Here is a 20,256-nt window from a genome sequence, read left to right as displayed (position 1 = left end):
AATATATTAAGTGTTAGCTTTTAAAAAACAGGATGCAGTTCCAGCTTTTCATTCACTGTGCCCACAGTGGAACATTACTGGTAATAATTCAATAAGTAATAACTTTGAATTTATAAAATAACTAATTTATTTTGGCCTTTTCAAAACAATGAAAAACAGGAAAATTTTCTTATCCTTTCTCTCTTGTATTTTTTGTGGCTGGCAGGATTTAAACTGCCTGTACTACTTTTCATAATTTTGTAAAGAGCAAAATATGATTTTTAACTCTGAAGTGAATGAAGGATTGGCTCTTCATCTGCTTACTTGCCAATTCAAATGGAAGGTTTCTTCAACTTTTGTGGTGAACAAGAAATTAAATTTATTTGATCACATTCTCATTCCAATGGTTTTAATCCTTTTATCGGGAAGATTTTAAGAGTGAGAGTGCAGAACACGTGCTTTTTGAGTGGACTGTTGTTCATACCCGCGACTGATAAATAAGATTAATGTTTGTATTGATAATCTATTGTAAACTCCACTGACCTGGTGGTTGCGCCGGAGTATAAACAAGAATAACCACTTGGGTTGGATATCCTTTTTAATTTAAGTCTTTAGTTTTGTTTTCTAAAATTTTTGTTTAACATTATATGGTATGTGGTTTTATTTAAAAAATAATATGATTTTGATTCTTCTGACATGGCTTACATGTCTGAAGTTAGTTCTTTTCTGATGTGCTAATATGTACGATTTTTTTTACATTACACATCTAGCAGGTCTAGATGTGTAATGTAACTTTGTTCAGTCTGTTAACTAATTACTATACCTGAATGAAAGGAAAGTTCAAGTAAACCTTGCGGCTACAATGCATAAACCCATTTGCTATGTAACTTACTCCAAAATAACTATTCTAAAATAATGGAAATATAAAATAATTTTATATTCTGAATATTTCAAAACAATAATAATATTTTCATTATAATATTAATCTGACAATTCATGAATGAATAAACACTTATAAGAACAAAAGATTACGTTATATAATAAATTTAATGAACACATAAAAGAATTAATGCCTAATTTTAATAATTTTTTTAATCTATTTGACTTTTTTTCATTTTACAGGAAATTTATTTCCACATTTAATTGAAGAAAATAATTTGAAAAAAGTAAAATTTTTTGGATCTAAATCTATGTTTAGTAGAAATTAAATTTAATTCTACTTATGGTTTCACTTTCATCAACTAAAAATAACAGCAGAACTTAAAAATAAAATTTACCCTCCATATTTTATCCAGTTGGTCCATAGTATCTTTCATTCCCTGAAAGGCTGCTTTTCCAATGATCATTTCCACAAATATACATCCAACTCCCCTAAAATACACAGAGATTAATGATGTGATAGAAGTATATTTGAAAATACAATATTAAGATGGCTGAATTAGGTAAGAATTATTCTCTGTATAAAAAAATTACACATTTATGCACATTACAAATCAAATATGAGGCAAGCATATTAGATTCCGAAATATTTATGCAGCCACAATTATATTTTTTTATATATCATATGATGGATAAGCTGTTGATCAAAGAATCAAATGAATCATTAAAATAATTAATGTGAAAAGTAACATAAAAATATTCCATATATTCTAGCATATAATTTGACCTTTGAGGCATTAAAAAATCATCTATAATTTTAAAGTTGACATATTCTGAGTATAAATCTTGAACCTGAATTAAAGGTACATGTTCAGAGTTACAAAGAGATGAATCATACAAGTATATTTATAATATATTACATGTATATTTTGACAGAAATATACATTGTTTCTCATCCTTTAAAACCAAAAAAAATTAGTTCATCTTCTTCAGAAAAAAAGAGTTCACGGAATTCATCGGGAGTTTTGTTTTCATATTTATTTCGAGTTCTCCAAAGGTAAGCTTCCATGATTATCAATTTCTTATTAACAAATGCATATTCCATATTCAGGCACCATTAACAGAGAAACAAATTCACTAGACAGCTCTAAACTGGTAACAAGGAATGGCTTGGTTACATGATCAAAACTATCCACGTACACATATAGCACCAATAAGAGTGATGTGATGTCATGTCATCACCTATGTGTATAGGTTTTAGTTTCATGACCTACATAAGGGAGTACTGTATACGCTTACTGCTTTCTTTAGCATTTACTGTGCAGAATAATAAAATGTTCAATGTAAGCTTTTACATGAAAGAGTAGAAATAATTTAATTAAAAAGTAGACAGTGGTTCTTAATGAAGATTTTACAGTAATACATCATTACATGAGATGTGAAAGATAACTATAAGGGAGTGGGGAGTCAGCTTATATGGCAAATACATGATTAAGCATAAATTGTTTTCAAGGAAAAAAAACAGAAATCAGCTTATATACTGGAATATAAGATAAATACATTTTGTAGAAGACAAAATGCAAAGAAAAATCAGCTAACAACTAGGAGATTGAAGAGTATCACAACAGCTGTAAACAGACACCAAAATGTGGGATTCTGAAAGTGGTTATTCTGGGCAAAAAATATGGGAGCTACTGAAGTAGGCTATTGCTAATATTTTTTTAATATAAAATATATACTTTGTCTTCATATTGCAACAAACAATAAAACTAAATCATTTAAATATTAAAATCCGTTGCTGTCTAGCCATCCACCCATGTCATATCCGTATTTTCCTAAGGCTATTTTCAGCAGAGAGAAAGCGAGGTGGGTCTAGAAAGATGACTCTTTCTCCAGTCATCTTGAAATGTGACCTAGATTTATCTATTCCTTTCAATTTCCCAAAAAAGTAAATGGATTTGTATCTAGGTAGAGAGAAATAAAGTAATCAGATGTAAATTGAGCTGTTTTGTAAGTTAATACCTTATAAATTAGTTTGTGAAAGGTCAGATTCCCATTAGATGGCTATTAAGCTTGTTCTTATTTTAGAACTGAATTTAAAGAATTTAATTTAAAGACATAACTACTGTCAAGGGCAAAGGGAAGGGTTTTTGCTTTCGTAAGGGTGACTACAGGGGTCTCACACAGTTTTTAAATTCTATGCAGTGGGACTAACTGATGATGTTACCAATTGAAATTCTAAACGACAACATTAAGGGAAGTAATCATAGAGGCTACTATGCTTTCACCAACAAAGAAATATTATTCAAGGCTTATACCTAAATGGATGTCAGATGAACTCATGAGACTTGTGGCAGAGAAGAAAAATGCACTGGATGTATATAATTGTCAGGCAATACAGAACCCTTTGGTAGATATAAACTAATCTGTAATCAAGTCACACAGGAGGTTAGGTAAGATAAGGCAGATTATGAGAAGTCTTCTTTATTTATTTTAACAGTAGAAGGAAGGGGTTGAATCACATTGGTCCGCTTGATGTTAATGGTTTAACTGCTGATGATCTTGCTCAAGCTGCTGAAAAACTGAATAGGTATTTTGCATATACATTCACACATGAGGAGTTCTTTAGGGAGGGGGATGCCAGAAGTTCATCAAAATCTAATAGGGAGCTAAATCATTTTGTGATAACTGAGAGGAAAATGGAAGAGAAATTGCAGAAGCTTAACATAAAAAAGGCACTGGGGATGGATGGGATCTATCCAATTATATTAAGGGAGGCAGCAAAGGAGGTAAGTAAAAGCTTAGCCATAATTATGAGAGCATCTTTGGATTAAGGGAGGTCCCTATGGACTAGACACATGAATGTATCCCCGATTCACAAAGGGGAGTCATGAGAGGTGACATGAGTAATTACAGGCCTGTTCAAGGAAAAATAATGGAGTCTATGGTTAAAGAAGTAAGTAATGCAGTACCATTTAGACAGGAATGCAGATATGCTACAGTCACAGCATGGATTTGCTAAGGGGCAATCTTGTCTGACCAATGTGATCAGATACTATGGTGCAGTAACAAAGAAACTGGATGCAAAAATTAATTTTCATATTATATACTTGGATTTCAGGAAAGCTTTTGATATTGTTGCATATAAAAGACTGCTTTATAAATTGGAGCAGTGAGTCATTAAGGGCAAGGGATGATTGAGTAGGAGAAGACAGAGCAGTTATTAATGGACACTGCTCTTGATGGACTAATGTTATTAGTAGAGTTCTCCAGGATTCAGTGCTGGGCCCATTGTTTTCTATATTTATTAATGATATTGATGAAAGTATATCAGGCTTAACTACTAAGTTTATAGATGATAACAAGATTGGTAGGGTGGTTATTGTTGTTATTTTTGGTTTTTAGGAGCATTAGCAACTAAGGCCATATTGCTCCAGGGATATGCGGTGGTCATTCCCTGACCTTTCCGCATCCTCCATATTTGGTGGTCACGGACTCGAACCCCGGTCTAATCAAGAAGCGTGTGCTACACACTGCTGTTCCTACCCACCTGGCTATGGAGGCACCTCTGTAGGGTGGTTAATGACAGTAATCAGGGTAAGATACTGCAACAAGATCTAAAAAAAATTAGGTCGCAGTGTTTTGGAGCAATCTCCTTGACACTATATATATATATATACACCGATAAGCCAAAACATTATGACCAGCAAGTTGTTATGCAAATCGAAGCAACTGCAGGTGAACTACGGCACGTTCGTAGGTTGGAACACGGTATAAAAGACGCCTGATACTAAACTCCGTTAATCAGTGTTATTCTTGTTCTTCAGATGAGAAAGGCAGCAGACTTAAGCGAGTTTGACAAAGGCCAAATTGTAATGGCCAGACGACTGGGTCAGAGCATATCTGAAATGGCACGGCTGGTGGGGTGCTCACAGTCAGCCATGGTTAGTACCTACTGAAAGTAGTCCAAGGAGGGGAAACCCATGAACTGCTGGTGAGGTGTTGGATGACCACGGCTCATTAATGCTCGAGGTGAGCAAAGGCTCTCCCGGATGGTATGTGGTAGCAGAAGGGTGACTGTGGTGCAATCCGCTGGTACTTGGAATGTTGGTGACGGGAGTAATGTGTCACAACACACAGTACATCAAACCTGCTGAAAATGGGGCTGCATAGCGCAGGCAGCTTTGAGTGGCCATGCTAACCACGGGTCACAAGAAGCAGCGCCTACAATGGGCATGCGTGCATCAAAACTGGACCTTGAGTGATTGGAAGAAGGTCGTCTGGTCTGATGCATCACATTTCCTGTTGCACCATGTCGATGGCCGGGTATGTGTGCATCATTTACCTGGGGAAATGATAGTGCCTGGATGTACCGTCGGACAAAAACAAGCCGGTGGCGGCAGTGTCATCCTTTGGGCGATGTTCTGCTGGGATACCCTGGGTCCAGTCATCCATATGCCGGGCACTCTGATGTCTACCATCTACCTAAACATCATTGCTGACCAGGTGCACACTTTCATGGCAACGGTCTTCCCCTCTGGTGGTGCCATCTTTCAGCAGGATAATGCACCATGCCACACTGCCCGGATTGTTCGAGACTAGTTCGCAGAACATGAGGAAGACTTCCAGGTATTGCCATGGCCTCCCAGTAACTCCAATCTGTGGTGTCTCAACCACGGACTTTACAGGAGTTAAAGGATTTGCTGGTTACGTGTTGGTACCACATACCACAAGACACATTTAGAAATCTTGTAGTGTCCATGCCTCGCCAGGTACAAGCTGTTTTGGCTGCACGTAGAGGACCAACATCATATTAGGTAGGTGGTCATAATGTTTTGGCTCATCGGTGTGTGTGTATATATATATATACACTGATGCTAACCACGTAATGATGGGACCAGTGATGGAGTGTTTCACGAAAAATTCTTGAATGGAAAGCACTGGTGCAGGAAAGTCATTGTGATGCAAGCACTAATTCCCCAAAGACTACTTTGCCAGGTGTTTTGTTCAAAGAGTATCATGCTATTGCTGTAGAATGTTTTGTAGTATTCCTGGTTCACTGTTTGATAATGTGGGACAAATTCATAATGAACAATATATCTGAATCAAAAAATACAATAAGCATGCTCTTCATACTTGGTCAAGATTATTTTGGGCCTTGGAGAAGACTGAATAGTCCATTGAGAGGACTAGACCTTTGTTTCTAGGTTATAGCCATACATCCATCAGTTGTCACCAGTAATGATGGAAGGAACAAAGTGTGGATCAGCGGTGGTATATTGATAATGATACTGACATACGAGAATTCTATGATCATCATTGAGGATGAAAGAAACAGACTTGGTTGAAAGAGGTTTCATTCCCAAAGCTTACATTGAAATTGATTGACATGCCACATAAGAAATACCAATTTGACTAGAAATTTGGGGAAGTTAGATGCCAATTGTTCTTCATCAGATCATATACACAAATGATTGAATAACTGATTTTTGAAAGAAAGATGGCCAGAGCAAGGACCATCATTGACAGACAATTCGCCCCTCTTTAAACTTGCAAACCACCAAAACATCTTCAAGCAACATATATCATCATTTTCAGAGGTTATTTTTAAGTTTTATGAGTTTTTATTGCACTATTTCCTAATTCGAAACAAAATTTAATCCAAATTCATTGCTTACTAAAACCACTCATCTTAAAATGTGGCAATATACATAAAACACCTATTCAACAATGTGCTAATTCAGACTGACTACAGATAACTGGGTGAGTCATGTTTTACTATGTCTAAATGAGTTGCCTAACATGTTGCAACATGTCACAACTCACTGTGATTTTGTGATTTCAAGATACAGTATTCCATGAACTTTTTGATCACACCTCATAAAGATAGTATTACACAAGACTTAGAACCTTCTGTACATTCAAATATATATAAAATAACACTGCACACAGAACAGTGAATTGCATAGTGGTGGACCTATGCTAGAAAATATATAAATTCATAATCAGTTACCACATATCCAATGATGTGGAGTAATTTGTTGATCCCAAAAGTACATCAGGTGGGCGATACCATAATGTCACAACCTCATGTGAGAATGTCCTGCTGGGTACGGATTTTGCACGAGCCAAACCTTATAAAAAAATAAAGTTTTTAAAAAAAACTTAATGCTATATTTAATTTAATTAGTATATCATTTTCAATTGATAATGATATTAAAGATAATTTTAGGTTCTGTACTATACTATACTAAGTATGAAATAATTTTCCCAGACAGTTACAGTGGCTTAACAAAATGCCATGGTAATGCAGGAGGCCCAAATACATAAGTGAGTTTATACTTAAGTTTATAACTGTTAGAAGGAAGGCCCCACAACAAAATTTTTCCACTGGCCAATCTATTTTTTGTAGATATTTAAAAAATAGATGTCTTTAACAGGACATAGCAAGTGTGGCTTTCCCCTGGGTGCTGTGACCCTTATTCTGCTTAGTATAGCCTGTCCTCAAACATTCTTTCAATAAAACTGATACTTGAAATTAAGATTTCATAAAATCTGAAATGACACTGGGAAACTGCAGAATTTTAACATGCTTGCTCTGGTTTACTGATCAGTTGTCAACTACAAATTAATTTTCTGCCACAATGTTTGCACAGAATAGCAGTTTTTTGCCTTTTTTTATATATATGACATGTATTGGTTTGGCTTTGGTAGGCAAAGAAAGGGTTCCCAACACCAGTTAGAGTAAACTTCCATCTGATGGTATGGAAGTGGGTAGTTTGAATAAATGTAAATGAAGATTAGACAAATTATTAGAAGGGATGAGTAAACAAAGTGGGATTTCTTTTTTAAGCTCACACTGGGGCACAGTATAAGCTTGTTTCCTTGTCATCGTTTTGCCACACTGATATATAACTTTTTTTTGGATTTGAGACATATTTTTAAGTTGTATAAGATGTGCACATGCTCACCATTCTAATTCATAACAGAGGAAAGTGGTATCATCCTTCTGATGACCTGGATGACAGTTCAATACATATGCAACAGCAGACAAAGAGGTAACTGCTCTGCCAACTGACTGATCTCCCTGTGATGCGGTTTGCTATCCTAGAAAGATGTTTTCACATCATGATGCAAGCCTATGTCATCTGCTATCAATGAGAATAGTGCTTTTCCCAAATATTTCTGTAAATGAGTAATAATTAATATATCACCAATTTAACTATTAAGTAATCTGTCCTGGGGCAGGCCATCCTGAGGGTTCTGGGTGCATTGCATCTGGGCGGCAACATTCAAGAGGTGCCTGTAAACCTGAAACTTATATACAGTACACATGAAGAAAATTTTAAATATGTCATATTTTTCTGAATGTAAACATGTTACCAGTTCATACCTTGTGTTGTGCACAGTCTAAATTTAATGATTAACGATGCCATGAAAGGCTCATTAGAAATAACCAATTTTTTTAGCATTGTCCAGGAAATTTACATTTTCTTTTCAGCATCAACATATCACTGGAGAGTCTTAAAATCAGAACTTCCAACAATGACACTTAAACTCATTTTTGAAATGCAACGGGAATGTAGAATTGATGCCGTAAAAGGCCTTAAATTCAATCTTGATAAAATATATGATGCTCTATACAATATCCATACAGATATTTTGCATGATAATGATTCTAGAAATGTAGGTAAATCATTAATAACAAAAATCAAATTTCAAATTTGTTCTCTTGTAATATGGTATTATATATTATCAAAAATAAATCAATGTTGTTAGCAAATCGATGCAAAATTTACACACATCAGTACCAACAATCATAAAAATGTTACAAATTAAGTGAGTATTTTTTTAAAGAATATAGAACAGATGCTGGTTTCATAATATGTTAAATGAAGCAACAGCTATTGCTAATGAAATAGACTGTGAAACTAGATGTACAGAAGTCTTAATTATATGACCATGAAAAAAGAAATGAATGTTTCTTTATGAAACTATAAATTTGCCTGAAGCTTCATACAAAATGAATTTTTATTATGTCATACTAGATATAACAATATTACAAATAGAAGAGAGAATCGAACAACTAAAGGTTCATAATAATAGTTTTAATTTTTTTATCTTTATTCATTTCCATCTGTAAATAATGAAACCAAAATTAAACATTGTATGGACTCACAAACTAATTTGTTGGATCCTTCTTTAAAAGAAATTGACATCAATGCTGACTTTTGTGAAGAAATAGAAAATTTGTCAATTTTTATATAGCCAAACATGGAAGCATATGATCTGTTACAGTATATTTTTTCGACCTATCTTTTGCTATGTTTCCCAATGTTTCTATTGCAATACAAATATTTCTCACCCTTACTGTCACCATAGCACATGGAGAGCATGCTTTTCTAAATTAAAAATCGTAAAGAACTATTTTTAAATTCAACAATGATGCAAGAAAGGATAACAAATTCAAGTCTCATTAGTATTGAAAAAGATATTGTTTCCAGTCTCAGCAATTCTCAAATTGTCAATGATTTTTCAAAAAGAAAATCAAGAAGAATAAACATTATTTAGTTTTTTACTATGATATTATCGTATTCTTCTTTGTTATATAATTTATATGTATAAACATAATACTTTTGTATGTATAACCTTTACTTCATTGTTTCTTTTCTAATTAATTTTTAATTTATAGTTTTTATTAGTTGTGGTTATGTAAATTTTGTTGTAAATAATTATAATTGTATTGTTTTTGTTATTAATTATCATTATATGAATACAAGGACAACAAAATATATAAATTTTTTGAGGGAGCACCAAATTGCGATTGGCACCCAGGTGCCACATTCCTAAGGAATGCCCCTGACTTGTCCTATTGGTTACCTTATATTAATTTACTTCATTATTAACATAATTAAATAACTTAAGAATAAATTTATCACTTGATTTATGATTTATCTAACTTAATTTGCTACTCTCATATGCTAACTCCCCACCTAATTTTGGGCCTGAAGACAGGATTTATAGTGAATTCAGAAATGTAGCTTACCCCTTATGGTTTGAGGGCTCACATCTGGTGAGTATGGGCTTGGCACACCCAGGGTCCTGAGCTGGATATCATCATTCTTCTCTTTCTTGGTAATTCTCTTCTACTTCTGATTCTTGTTCTCTCTCTCTCTCTCTCTCTCTCTATCTCAGGGTAATTCAGAAATTTTTTTTTTGGCTAGTGCAGCATAAGCCTCAGGCTTCCTTGCACCATATGCTAATAACAATAATATCTGATGCTAGTACCGGGTGTTGATAATCCTCCACAAGTAGAACAATAATTTAAGTAAATAATTTAATTCCTAAGGAAAAAATATCCTCCTTTTGTCATTATAATTCAAAATAGAACCATTGCTAGACACCAGTACCTTAGGTTGGCATACTCTCTTCTACAACTGCACATGTATAAAGTAGATGAACACATTCTTCTACTTTGAACATATTCCTCTTTGGTGGAAAATTGTTAATGACATTCAATGGTAAGATTTGTGACATGCAACTAAACTCAGTAATTTTGTATATAAAATAAACACCTTATGAGCCACATCAGTGGGAGATCAGTCAGACAATAGAGCATTTTTTTTGTCCACTGGTGAATGTACTTGCAATACAGTAAGCCAGGTTATTAAAAAGAGAAGTCATACAAGAAGAGCTTGTTGCCAAACCATGGGGGTGTTTCTTATTATTTTTGCACATTAGCAACTCTTTGATAATTTTATTGCAATTATAGAAAATTTTTAAATTTCAAAAAAAAAAAAAAATAATAATAATAAATTTAAAAAAATGAATGAATAAAATAAATGAATAAAAAATAATAAAATCTACTGTCCAAACAAAATTATTTGAATAGTTGTGGTTTCATTTTGGGGTGGAAGTAACAAAGGGTTAGCATAGGGTGATCAGGTTTTAAAAAAATAGAAAAATGGGTCACAACTGCTGAACCACGAGACAAGATACTGTGTATCCAAATCACGAACATGACTGCTGCCACACAAGTTATTTCAGAAACATAATGTCCATTGCCAATGACTCTCTTGCTTTAACTTATATTGATAGATGTGCATTACAAACTCGTGTCTGCTGAGAAGAGATATTGAATCAGTAAACATTATTATATTATAACTGTTTACTTTTAAATGCTTTTAAACTAAAACTTTATAACATGATTTAAAATTGTATGTGTTACATAAAATTTTCCCATAACCTTAAATAAAATGGCACTGTTGTAAAAAACAAAACCATCTAGTGTCCCATTTCATCATTTTTGGGAAAATGACACCTTACTCAAAAAGGGAACTTATCACCCTAATTTAACAGCCTTTTTTTGTGATGCTGTGAACACTCAACACAAGTACATAAGTTTCAAAAAAATAAATAAAATGAAATAAATAAATGTACAAATTTTAAATGCATAAATTATTTATAAAATTCATCAATATATAAATACTTGTAAATATATCATTTAAAAAAATAAATTTTGAATGTGATTTATTTATTATTATTTTTTTAATTATTATTATTATTTATTTTATTTTTGTGGTGTGTGGGCAACATAGCCAATATGTCCATTTCGAATGTGATTTTTAGTTTTACAGTGCATGTTATATTTTACTGACGGTATGGGGATGGGTTGTAGAATGTGATATTCAACCACCAGGTGTGCTGAGAGAATTGCCACATGCCTATAAGCTCTGCACTAGCAAAATGTAAATATCCGTTTCAAACATGGAATTTTTAAAATCACATTGCTAAGAAAAAGTAACTAATAAATCCACAATGTTTTCAAATTAATACACTAAGAGTCTAGACCATGATAAGTTGCACTGATATGCTTATTTAGAAATAATACTTTTCCCACAGAACCGATTCCATGGTTTTCACTTTTCATATTGACCTAATTACCATGCCCCGATTATAAACTGCATTATATGCCATCTTATTTGTCTCATTAGGCAGTGCCATATAGATATAAATCTATATAAAACTGCCACCTTGATTTAGGCCAATAGCAAAGAGGCTATTGTTGTTTTAGTAGGGTTTTAGGAGCATCAGTGACTAAGGCCGTATCACTATGTGTGTATACTGTTTGTAAATTGCCTGTGTTCTGTAGTCGATTTTCTGTTTCCTGGAAGAAAAACTCGAGTTTCCAGGAGAAAAAAAAAAACCATGCTTCCCTCTCCTGAGACCGACTAACTCCGCCATGTTGTGAAAAAGGCCTATAAAAATTCCTCTCGTCATCGCCGGGACTCAAACTCAGGCTTTTTCCACCCAATGTGGAGAGAATGGCGATTCTACCAACTGTGCTACCCATGAGGGCCAGTGAAAAGGCAATTTACAGTATGTAAGGAACTAACCCTCAGGCCTTTTGGACATGAAGGGACATTGCAATGCTATCCAATCTTGTAACTGTTATGATTGAAAGTGGTGCAATAAAAGATTCTCTCTCAAATGCACCAAAACTTTGTTGTGGTTCGTCATGAGCATTGAAAAAGTTGTGTGCATATTTGATTATTAAAAATATCATAGTTTATCAACGAGTGGTCCATTTCGTAAGATTTTCTATTTAGAGATCTGGTTGTTATTTTGGAATGCCCCCTTCCCACCCATAACTTCACTGCATAACATATCAAAGAGAAGTTGTATCAAAGAGAGTTGTATCAAAAATATAAAAAGTTGTATCAAAGGGAGCGAAAAGCAGTTATGAGTCGGAATCTCTGGAAATAAGTTAAAAGCATTGATATGTACATCATACCAGAACTATTGAATCGATTCAGGATAGCCATATGCACAGGAAAGATGCTAGACCTTTTCTGGAATTTTATAAAACAATAAGACAGAACTGATCAATGATGGGGGAAAAAGTGATGCCACACCTTTTTGTCATTGCGAACATTTGCTGATTGCTTCTGCGCAGTTCAGCTGAATGTATTTCAATCCTCCATTTGCATCATAGAATTTAAACTTCTTAAACAGGGACAAAACTACCAACTGCTAGGTACACCACCACTTGGGGAAATGAGAGTTGGGGGGACTGATGGATGGTTTGGTATGGTTATTAAAGATTACACGAGAAGACGTTCAGAGAAACTAAAAATTTATTGATTTCGAAGGATGGTATTCTCATCAATATTGTACTAATCATTAATGGTTTTGGTACTACTTTCAAAAAATCTTGGAGAAAGACTGGCCGAGACCACATACTAATAATCTTCTGGAAGACATTCACCATTCTATAATCCCACATTGTTGATTTTTCAATCTGTCTTTCAAAATTAGGAAGTATATGGTCCACCCTAAACAAGTAAATATTAAGCCTGGCTTTAAGGAAGGTGCTACTAACCACATAAGTATAGGGACATTTTTCTGGAAAACAGTACAGCAAAAAGTATTTGGGACTCTTGTACATATGCATCTCTTTGCTTACCTCAATCCATTCCTAGACAACAGTGGTTTCTGTCTCCGTAAATCTATCTTCACCAACTTGCTGAAATCTGCAAAACTTTATCAGCACACTGCAAGATGTGGCTCTTTTGCAGACAATGCCAAAATCTACTGCATTGTCAATAAGCAGCTTGATTAGCATCAACTACAAACAACTCTTGATAAACTCTCTCTCTCTCTCTCTGCATTCAATTCAATGGGCTCATCATAATCCAAAATCTATCAATATTTCTCATTCTCCTCTCCATGTCTCCATCATTAATCAACCTTCCATATACCACAAGCACCACCATTATAAAGAAGTACAATGAAGTGAGCAATCTAGGAACTCTTTTCTCAAGAAAATGTTTGATGTGCATTTGCAACAAGTTGCCAGCAAGCCTTTAAAATCATTGATTTTATCAAGTGAAAAAATCAGGTTTAAAGACTACAGATATTATGCAATCATACTTTACAAGAACAATACTTGAATTGGGCTTTGCTGTCTGGAACCACATTCTAACAAAATCGAAGCAGTGTGGAGGAACGCTGTTTGATATGTCTCTTTCAGGAAATCCATTTTCTATCATTCTATGAGTCTATCTACTTCAATACCTTGGGCTCCCAGCCTTGCCTGATAGCCCCATTAAGAGTCTCAGCTAGAAGTGGTCCCTGGCACACTTTGTCTCTATCTACTCAATCATTCTGTAGCTGTTAGTTTTGTTTAACACTCTGATATCATAAAACTTTAGAATTGCTAATTCATTCAATACAAATCACATACCATTATTGGTTTCGCTGGTGCATTGCATGTGTTGTTTTAAATTAAAATAAAATAAATGAGATCATCCAATGGCGCACATCGGGGTCGATACTAGCTTGAAGTGCAACCAGGTAACCTATTTGCATAGGTAAACTTCCATAAATAGCGCAGCTGCTATTTAAAGAATAAAAAAAAAAGAAGCCAAATCAGTAGATAAGTAATGTAACCCAAGGAGTTCCTAACTTCACATATCTAAACAAAAAATATGATTATATGTTTATTCCCCAGAACATCGGAGGACCAAAATTGGCCGGAACATCGTACCAGTTGATATGTTTACTTTTTTAAAATTAAATTTGAAGTGTTTAGGCTATTACTTAAGATGGTCATGGCCGATTCGAGAACAAACGTAATTAATTGTGGTGTCCGAATAGCAAAAAATATTAGAAATGTAAGTGTTTTTGCTAAATGAGTGCCCTCGCATTTAACACAGTGGATAAAATCAGCATCTTCCCCACACTGAATGGAAGAGGAATAAACACAAATCTTGTCAAGGATATGAGGAATTTTTATGAACTTTTTTCACATTGTGACTGAGTTAGTCGGCCTCAGGTGAAAGTGGCATAGTTTATGTCTTGAAGCTTAAGTTAATATTTGGCCACTTTTTGTCTAAAGTTTATCCAACATATACATGTGTTCTTGTTAGTTTTGACATTCATTTGCCACCACTACAAAGGTAGTTGGCAGTGACAGCCTACTATTGGACTTTTTGGACTTTTGGGAAGTTAAACAACTAGAAGGCTTTGAGTTTCATACAAATACAAAATATTGCATATGGGTAGCAGTAACCCAAGAAAAATGTACCAACTGTGTGGTACTACACTTAATGTGGTAGAAAATGAAAAAGACCTGGGTGTAATTGTGCAGTCAGATATGAAGTTTTTTGAGCAATGCAGACAGGCTGCCAGAGCAGGTCATGGGGTATTATCTATGATATACAGGAATTTTGCTAGTAGGGAAAAGGAGGCGATTATCTCTTTGTATAAGGCAATGATCAGGCCATGCCTTCAGTACTGTGTACAGGTCTGGAGGCCTCATTTTAGGAAAGATGTAGAGTTGCTTGAGCGTGTACAGAGAAGGGCAACAAGGTTGGTGAGAGGAACGAAGGGGTCCTTTTACCAAGAAAGGCTTAAGTTCTGCAAATTGCAGTGGCTGGAGACTAGGCACCTATGAGGTGATCTGATTGAGGTGTGTAAGGCCTTGAATGGGTTGAGCACCCTGAATTCTGATGGCATTCTTCCGCTTGCTCAGATTACGAACCTGAGGGGACATAAATTCAAATTGAGGAAAGACAGTTGTAGAATAGATGTGCGGAAATTTGACTTTAGCCAGAGGGTGGTTAATTGCTGGAATAAGCTTCCATCTGTTGTTGTGGAAGTTGATAGCTTAAGTAAATTCAAGGAGGAACTGGACAAACTTTTAGAGGGAATGGATGTGTGAAATTGTTTTTATTTATTTATTTTTTCTTTTTGGCTGATGCTACATAAGCTCATATGCTTGTTTTCTTGCATCACATGCCTCCATTACTATTACTATTACTATTTAAAAAAATAAGTTCATAAACTGGAACAGGCCTCTGAGGGCAGCATAGCAGTTATAACCACCTTCCTTGAACAGTGTGTAGTACAGTACTATATTCAAATCCCATCAATTACATGTGAAGTTTTTATGGATTTTCTAACTGTAGCCGAGTCAGTCAGTCTCAGGTAGCAATCCCCCCCCCCTCCCCCAATTTAGCAACCAATTTGATAACTGTCAAAATTTACAGGTTCAATGTGCTGTGACTGTACAGGCCATTTGCATGGGTAATCTGAAATGAAAATGTTTGTTTAATCAATTGGAACAGGGTTCTGCTACATTCTGGCCCATGAGAACTAATGTTAAATTGAACGTTTGGCAAAAAGTATTCTTGTTTTTGTTACCAAATATTAGTGGTCCAGGTGTCAATGGTTTTTAATTAGAGCACTAGCTGGAAGGGTAGAAACACACGCCGGTTACTCTATCCATTGAAAATATCCTATCTCTTTAGGTTGTTGTTGTTTGGGGTTTAATGGCGCAAAAGCAACTTCGGCTATATTGCGCCTATCTCTTTAGGCTTCAAGCTCTGACTATGCTGCCCTCGTGGGGTAGCACAGTTGGTAGAACCGCTATCCTCTCCACATTAGGTGGTAAACACCTGAGTTTAAGTACCGGGGATAACGGGAGGAATTTTTATGGGCCTTTTGATAATGTGGCTGAGTTAGTCAGTCTCAAGCGAAGGAAGAATGTTTTTTTCTCCCGGAAACTCAGGTTTTTCGTCAGAAAATCGACCACAGAACACAAACAATTTACAGACAGTATACACAGAGCAGTATGGTCTTAGTCGCTGACGCTCTTGATACCCAAGACAACAACAATGACTGACTATGTTGCTATTTTAAAACCAGTTGTAGCTGTCTTGGTGATGACTGAGGTGCTGCTTTCAGGTTTTAGATTTTTAGGTTGGTCACATCACTTGTACTTATATTTACTTATACTCATTAAATCGATTAGCTTCTATGATCTTTATTATAATTTTCGTAAATCCTTAATTTAATGTTTCTCACTTTTAATTTATTTTAGTCCTTTTATTGGTCTGATAACAGTATCTGGCCAGTGGCGTAGCTATCATGTAGGCAGGCAAGGCAATTGCCTCCGGGCCTGAGCCCTTTAGAGGCTCGGTGTCCTTTTTATTAAGTAGGGCCCCGAACATGTTCTTTGCCTCCGGGCCCGAAAAAGGGTAACTACGCTACTGGATCTGGCAAAGACTTTTAAACGTAGCCTATTATCAAGAGTAAATCGATCACTGAACACAGCATTGTACAGACATATTATATACAGCGCATGACGGCCAAAGTTGTCGATGAGCTTAAAACCCTACAACAACAGCTGATTCATTATCCCGAAACACTTGAAGCTGTTAGAAAGCAGTAAGATTTTATTGAGTTGTTTTTTGGCAATAAAGGATAAGTGTGACATGTGAAACGAAAGGCTTCACTAGGTTATGCTAGGCAAAAACAATATAGCCTGATCTAAAAAAAAAAAAAATGACTGCGTGCACATAACATACATTCGGACCATAAGACGCAAGGGAATTTGAGAACATTTACCAGGAAAAACAGTACGTGTTATGGTCTGAAAAATACGGTAACTATAATTACACTCTGCTGTAAATAATATTTGCTACTACACATAAAACATGCTGATACAACGTATGGAATACAATTGGGGTGCAGAACTTTAGCACTCAGTAATTCTACATGCTTCATAATGGTGACTCCTACACTTACTCAGTATCCTAACAGCGCCATAGGGTGATCAATATCAGAACTTTTCGAACACCCTCCTGTGGATTTGTAAATTTAAAATTTACCGTATTTTGTAAGATCCAATAAATGAATTTTTGAGGTATGAACAAATAGAATTAAGCAAGATGGCACTATCTACAATTCCAGTACTGTTTAAGGAATACTCGGATCACTGAGCCTGAAATATTTTTTCGAAGTGAGACGTGCTTTGACAGGTAAATCGTTACAATATCATCATTCGTGCGTTCGATCAAGTTCACCCACCTGTATACCTCTTTCCTACTCTTTTCAAACGGCAAGACGAGCCAGCGAATACCTACCGAAGTCTGCAAGCTTCAGTTCTCCAACTTCGCTGATCAATAGATTTTGTGGCTTCAAATCCCTATAGAAAAAAAGAGAAAAAAAAAAAAAAAGAGATGAGAGCGAAGAATGAAAATATACGGATAATATCTTGCACACGAGTTATTTGCTAGACTTTGGCATCGCTGTGAGCTCCCAAGAGATTGCTATAGCATTATAGCAAACGCCAGCTAAATTTCAAGTTTGGACTCCCAGAGGTAAACTGTTGTCAGCAAAGAAAAAGTTAGTGAAATCGCTGATTTGATAAAATGACAGTGTTTTTTTGTCCGTCGCTATACACCGTGACCTGCAATATCATATGCTGCAGAAGGATGCGAACAGACGAAGGAGATAAGAAACGTTTGAAATGAGAAAGGCTCAATCATCAGAAATGATCGGCTGTCATATACTTAAAGCGATTCTCGAAGTAAATCTCTTTTTTTTTTCAACCCTTCATAACTCACAGAAGTTTTACTGTCGTGAAGGTTAATATTTATTAGCTAACTCTCAAACCAAAGAATTTCCAATGAAATATTAACTCATTTCTTGTAATGGAAACCTCTCGATCAGCAACATTTATGATCTTCAGAAATTATTTTTATTGAACCAGAATACTTATCCAGTATTCTGGTCTTGAAGCAAAACCAAATGGTTTTCTTCGCTTTAACTTTGATATTGAAATTAGGGTAAACTTATACTATGGTAACGATCCACTTCGAGAATGGTCTTTCAAAGGTATTGCGATCGACCTGTTGGGGACACCTGCTCTAGAGGTAATATGCTAACGCATTAAGAATTGAATACCATCGAATTTTTATGCGTGTATCCATGAAAACAGCATTACGCTATTGAAAAAGTTATTATGTTGTTTGAAGAGAAAATGGCCATGTTCCAAATTCCGAACTTTTGGCACCGTTCCATACCATGGCTGATATCTTAGTATTTGTAAGAAAAATACTAACTTAGAGCTTAAAACAAACATACCACAGGACATTCACAAAAGAATAGTCCCAAAAAACAACAGAAGAACGATTCATGGTTTCATGTCAGGGTCACAAATTGCATTTTATCAATGTTAAGAATTATTATGCGGAAACTTCTTAATGAATATAGTAAACATTTATTCAGTTCTGTTCTGCCATTTTCTTTCTCTGTCTACATACAAGTTTATACACTGCTGGACAAAATTAACAGAACTCGTAGAAATCTGTTCTCTCATGAGTTCCGTTTTAGCCTACAAACAGATTCCAGACGTTATTTCATCCATCTCGAGACAACGAGGAAAACGGTACATCCCTCTAACATCAGAGAAAGGGACACTTACGGTGGAGGTGATGTTCTCCTGTGGGCAGAATAATGATCAACAGCGTCACCCCGTTCATGTTTTTGATAGGGTACCATAACTGCGTAGAGGTATCAAGAACAGATACCGGACCCTATGCGCGACTTTTTTGAGGGGTGCAGTTGGCCCAGACTTTCTTTTCATGCAGGACAACGCCACTGATAATTTTGATATCATATATTTGGATTTCAGGAAAGCTTTTGACACTGTTGCGCATGGAAGACTATTGTACAAATTGGAGCAGAATGGTATTAAGGGTAAGTTTCTACAATGGATAAAAGGATGGTTGAGTGGGAGAAGACAGAGGGTGATAATGGGTGCTGTTCTTCGTGGACTAATGTTATTAGTGGAGTCCCACAGGGTTCGGTGTTATGTCTACTGTTGTTTTGTATATTTATCAATGATATTGATGAAAGTATATCAGGCTTAGTGTCGAAGTTTGCAGATGATACAAAGTTGGCAGGGTTTTTAATGACAGTGTGCTACTGCAACATGATCTAGAAAACTTTGGCAGATGGGCTAAGAAGTGGCAACTGAAGTTTAACCTTGACAAATGCAAAATGCCGCATATGGGTAGAAGTAACCCCAGAGAAACGTACCAACTGTGTGGTACTACACTTAAAGTGGTAGAAAATGAAAAAGACCTGGGAGTAATTGTGCAGTCAGATATGAAGTTTTCTGAGCAATGCAGACAGGCTGCCAGGGCAGGTCATGGGGTTTTGTCAATGATATATAGGAATTTTGCTAGCAGGGAGGAGGTGATTGTCCCTCTGTATAAGGCAATGGTCAGGCCACGCCTTGAGTACTGCGTTCAGGTCTGGAGGCCTCATTTTAGGAAGGATGTAGATTTGCTTGGGCGTGTACAGAGAAGGGCAACAAGATTGGTGAGGGAAATGAAGGGATCCTCTTACCAAGAGAGGCTTAAGTTCTGCAAATTGCAGTGGCTGGAGACTAGGCACCTGCACGGTGATCTGATTGAGGTGTATAAGGCCTTGAATGGGTTGAGCACGCTGAATTCTGATGGAATCCTTCCACTTGTTCAGATTACGAACCTAAGGGGGCATAAATTCAAATTAAGAAAAGACAGACGTAGAATAGATGCGCGG

The 20,256-nt window shown here is 35.6% G+C and overlaps 1 protein-coding gene across 3 annotated transcripts in view; it reads right to left on the bottom strand.

Annotated features, from left to right (window-relative positions):
* The window catches only part of LOC150091747 (cyclin-dependent kinase 14-like), a 205,235-nt gene that overhangs the window by 39,308 nt on the left and 145,671 nt on the right, over positions 1 to 20,256 (bottom strand). For all 3 annotated transcript variants that reach the window (XM_090385502.1, XM_090385511.1, XM_090385519.1), the window contains exons 11-13: positions 17,790 to 17,851; positions 6,872 to 6,992; positions 1,257 to 1,350 (exon numbers count right to left, since the gene is read on the bottom strand). In XM_090385502.1, the coding sequence (XP_090241628.1) occupies positions 1,257 to 1,350; positions 6,872 to 6,992; positions 17,790 to 17,851 (277 nt within the window). The remainder of the gene's footprint in view (positions 1 to 1,256; positions 1,351 to 6,871; positions 6,993 to 17,789; positions 17,852 to 20,256) is intronic.

The sequence above is a fragment of the Mastigoproctus giganteus genome, chromosome 1 (assembly GCF_048544385.1).
Source record: "Mastigoproctus giganteus isolate SK-2022 chromosome 1, ASM4854438v1, whole genome shotgun sequence".
In the NCBI taxonomy this organism is placed as follows: Eukaryota; Metazoa; Arthropoda; class Arachnida; order Uropygi; family Thelyphonidae; genus Mastigoproctus; species Mastigoproctus giganteus.
This window is presented reverse-complemented; position numbering and strand designations above follow the sequence as displayed.